This window comes from Salpingoeca rosetta (genome assembly GCF_000188695.1).
Source record: "Salpingoeca rosetta unplaced genomic scaffold supercont1.106, whole genome shotgun sequence".
In the NCBI taxonomy this organism is placed as follows: Eukaryota; class Choanoflagellata; order Craspedida; family Salpingoecidae; genus Salpingoeca; species Salpingoeca rosetta.
In genome coordinates, this window is record NW_004754828.1 from 1 (window position 1) to 4,437 (window position 4,437).

The 4,437-nt window shown below is 53.8% G+C and overlaps 2 protein-coding genes across 2 annotated transcripts; one reads left to right on the forward strand and one right to left on the reverse strand.

Moving 5' to 3' along the window:
- Positions 1-98: 98 nt before the first annotated feature.
- On the forward strand, positions 99-3,550 carry PTSG_11480 (uncharacterized protein). Its single transcript, XM_004987437.1, has 12 exons — positions 99-164; positions 455-556; positions 775-869; positions 1,188-1,277; positions 1,555-1,616; positions 1,767-1,893; positions 2,008-2,105; positions 2,281-2,336; positions 2,535-2,621; positions 2,760-2,835; positions 3,046-3,123; positions 3,281-3,550. The coding sequence occupies exons 2-12, from the start codon at positions 514-516 to the stop codon at positions 3,324-3,326; spliced, it is 858 nt and encodes a 285-aa protein (XP_004987494.1). The 5' UTR covers positions 99-164; positions 455-513; the 3' UTR covers positions 3,327-3,550.
- Positions 3,551-3,862: 312 nt separating this feature from the next.
- On the reverse strand, positions 3,863-4,363 carry PTSG_11481 (uncharacterized protein; the record flags this gene model as incomplete). The annotated part of the gene is made up of 1 exon (XM_004987438.1): positions 3,863-4,363. One exon carries the CDS (start codon positions 4,361-4,363, stop codon positions 3,863-3,865), a length of 501 nt encoding a protein of 166 aa, XP_004987495.1.
- Between the last annotated feature and the right edge of the window lie 74 nt (positions 4,364-4,437).

Here is a 4,437-nt window from a genome sequence, read left to right on the forward strand (position 1 = left end):
GTGTGTGTGTGTGTGTGTGTGTGTGTGTGTGTGTGTGTGTGTGTGTGTGTGTGTGTGTGTGTGTGTGTGTGTGTGTGTGTGTGTGTGTGTGTGTTCTCAGGATTTCCATCGGCCGCTGAAAGTGCGATATGCGCAGTCTGGCGAGCAAGGCATTGACCTTGGAGGTGCGAAACGAAAATTTATTCTTCCACTCTTTGTTGCAAAGTTGCCCATTGAACGCCATGCCTTGTGCTGTTGCTGCGGCGGTGCGAACCCCTCAGCTCACGCGCTCTTTGACCACCACGACAGCCACAATACCACATCTCTACCATGCGCACACGCACACATGGACAATTCTCCGATGTATTGACGACGTCTCACCCCCCCCCCCTTTTTTTTTTCTTCCACTTTCTCATCGCGTCCCACATCATGTCGGCGTGTCGTTCTCCCTCTTCCGCCTCGCCGCTGTCCGCAGGAGTGCAGAAGGAGTTTTTCCGCAGCGTCTTTGCTGCACTGCTGTCTCCTGAGACGACCATGTTCAAGCCCATCGCAGGCAACACCCTCATTTGGATCAACGGTTTGTCTTGTCACCACGCACACTTCGTGCCACTGTCCGTGTACTCACAAAGCCCGTGTGCTCTCAACATTGCAGCCGGTCTGTGACAATTCGTCCCTGCCACCCCCAGCACGTCACTGCCATCTGTTCACACGTCGTATGACTTTTGACTCCTTCCCCCCAACACACACACTGTACTGTTCTACCCATGCTGCTGTTGCATTGCTTTCATTTCTCAGCACATACGCACGAGCCCCTCCGCTCCTTCTATTACTTTGGTGTTCTCGTCGGCCTTGCTCTCTACAACAGCGTCAACATCCGCCTCAACCTCCCGGTCAGTGCATGCATGCGTGCGTGTGTGTGTTTGTTTGTGTGTGTGTGTGTGTGTGTGTGTGTGTGTGTGTGTGTGTGTGTGTGTGTGTGTGTGTGTGTGTGTGTGTGTGTGTGGGTGTGGGTGTGGGTGTGGGTGTGGGTGTGGGTGGGTGTGTGGGTGTGTCGGTGTGTCGGTGTGTGGGTGTCGGTGGGTGGGTGTTGCTCATCTAGCATCGCCATTTTCCCAGCCACCTCCTTGCCTTGCCTTGCTTCCCCCTTCTCACCCCTCTCCATTCAACACACGGCCACCAAACACACCGCCACACCCCTGTGACTGCAGCTCGCCTTCTACAAGCAGCTGCTTGATCGCCGTGCGGACGCGTCTGATTTCCGCGCCATGTTCCCCGACCTTGCACACGGTCTCGACCAGGTGCTTGGAAACAAACGGGATGGGGGTCACTTGTGTGTATGTGTACATGTATATATATATATATATATGTGTGTGTGTGCCTGTGTATGTGTGTGTGTGCGTGTGTGTGTGTGTGTGTGTGTGTGTGTGTGTCGTGTCGTGTGTGTGTGTACGTGTGTGTGCGTGTGTGTGTGTGCGTGTGTGCGTGTGTGTGTACGTGTGCGAATAGACTCACCACGCTTTCCTGGCTCTGCCTCACCGGCCATGCCCCGCCCCCTCTCCGTGCTGCTCGCGCCAGCTGCTGGAGTACCCGGGCGATGTTGAAACGGACATCTGCAGCACATACTCCGTCTCCGACATGTACGTGGAACTGAACATTGAGTGAACACTGGGCAACACGACCTGCATCGCCTTCAACACACACACACCCACACATACATACACACATACACACACATATATACACACGCACTTGTCTTCTTGTCTTCTCATCGCACTTATGTGCCAAAGGTACCTGGGGGAGGCCATTGAGCAGCCGCTGATCGAGGGCGGAAACGACATTGTTGTCACAAACGAGACGCGACAGCAGTACGTCAAGGACTACATCGAGTTTGTGCTGCACAAGAGCATGGAACAGGTACGGCTGGGACTGCAGCGCATCAGACATTCGCACACGCAGCACCTTGCACACCAGCCGCTGTGTCTCCACACTCATGCTCGAGCTTGGTTGTGGTTGCTTCTTGGTGCGCAGCAAATGGGAGCGATTCGCAACGGGTTCATGGCGGTGATGGCCGGGTGGGCCGTCAACCTCTGCACACCAGCAGAGCTCCAAGTCATGATCTGCGGCAGGTGTGCACATGCGCTCGTTTACGTGCGTATGTACGTGTGTTTGCGTATGTGTCCATGTGCGTGTAGCTCTGCTCTTGTCTGCCTGTGCTTGCATCTGCTTTGTTGTGTTGCGTATCATCAGCGTCGTCTTGGGTTCACCACGTGCGTGTTTCTCGCCACCACGGCGCATTTGAAGGGATGACATTGACTTGAGCACGATGAAGCCATCCGCTGCGTACATCGGCTACGAAGGTGCGGCCGTGAGCTCACACGCGTGCCATGAACGCTGGTTGATTTGGAACGCAAATGAATTCGCTTCAGTCAGCCAGCTTGATTGCCTGTTGTTGCAGCAAGGTTGTCTGTTTTGTTTTGTTTTTTTCCTGTTCGTACATTGGCCCGTGCTCACGACGTTCACAAGCATGATTTGCACACCATGGTGCACACGTACAGAGTCGGACGACACAATCCAGCACCTGTGGCGGTTCCTTGACAGTTTGGACGACGAAGGGAAGCGAAACTTCCTCCTCTTCGTTTCAGGTGTGTGCGTGTATGAGTGTGTGTGTGTGTGTGCGTGAACATGATTTGTAGACAATGGTGTTTCATGGTTGAACCAGCCTGCGAGGGAGCAACGCTCTAACACAACACACTTGCACAAACACATGTATATGCGCACAGGCTCCGCGCGAGTCCCACTTGGTGGACTGCAGTCGCTACATTTTACCATTCAACGTGCAGAGCACACAAATTTCAGGTGCAAAGATGCGCACACGTGGGCGTGTGAATGTGAATATGCATTACACGCACGCATACACACACACACACACACACACACACACACACACACACACACACACACACACACACACACACACACACACACACCTCCGCGCATGGCCCTTGCCCGCATTTTGCTCGCTACACCACGTCACTCACGATTGATTCAATCCTTTTCGCTCCACAGCCGGCTGCCAACGGCAATGACGTGTTTCAACCGCCTCGTCCTTCCCGCGTACCCGACAGAAGAGCTGCTGAGACAGCGGTGAGCCCGTGTGCGTGCGTATGTGTGTGTGTTTGTCTTCGTCTGTGTGTGTGTGTGCGTGTGTCTTCGTCTGTGTGCGACTTTTGTTCTTTCCGCGCAACTCGTTCTTCATCCTTTGAACACTCACTCGCCCGATCCTCTCTCTTTCATCTACAAGCGTTCAAACGGCCATCGACAACGCGCAAGGATTTGGCCTTGTGTGACGCCACCATGACAACAACATTACCGTTGTTCCAGGGTTGCATGTTTTTGTCACCAACTCGCTTACTTCCTGCACTGCCTCGCCACATGCACGTTTTGCGTGTATGAACAAGAGGGGTGTCATTATGTTATGCACAGAGCGCTTTGACGAGTAACCGTAACCGAAGAAAAGGAAATGAATGAATCAAACAGCACAGGTAACGCAGATAAACAAACTGCAAGGTGAATGAACGAGCGAAGAAGAATTACAATGCAATCGCTTAGGTCAAATCACCCACAACAACGATGCTTTGTGAGCACATTCAACCCTCACATACAAAATAACAACAAAACGCAAAGCAGTCACAACACCCTTCCTGAATCAAGCAAGGCACATGAACACATGGCACCGCTGTCTGTGGTCAACATATCTCCGTCTGCAAGCACCACTGTGCACGCACCACCATCTCATCAGCAGTAACAGCTCCAATCACACAAACAAACAGCGAAAGGGAGCATTCCGCCGCAAGGTCACCTCTGCAACAACAACACACGTCGTCTATCTCTTTGCCCTCTTCTTTGGATGGTCACCTTCCGCACCACCTCCCACATCGTTCCCTTCCTCCTTGATGTCATCACCATCACCATGTTCACCATCCGTTTGCATGTTGGTGCCGGTGTTGTCAGCGGCGCTGTTGTTGCTGTTGTTGCTGTTGTTGGCGCTGCTCTCTTCCTTGATAACAAGCACCAAATCGTTGCCCTCCCCTTCCTTCTTCACCACCGTGGCTGCAGCCGGGATCGTGTCGGCAGGCAATGGGTTCTCGGAGGGCGTTGGCGGCTCTGTCTTCACATTTGCATCCGGCTGCGACTGTGACGATGCCCCAGATACGCTTCTTCCTCCTCGGCTGTTGGCGCTGCTGTCTGGGTCCGGCTCTTCAGCCTTCACGCCACCCGCACGTGTCTCCGATGCAGCCGTGTTAGCAGTGGTGGAATGGCTGCCCTGCCCAGCATCATCGCGCGTGGTGCGGTCTGACGTGCCAACGGCCACCTCCGACAGCATGTCTGCGTCGACGCCGTCAGGGTCATACACATCCACAGAGCAGTTTGCAGGATGGAAGGACGGGTCAAGCCCGC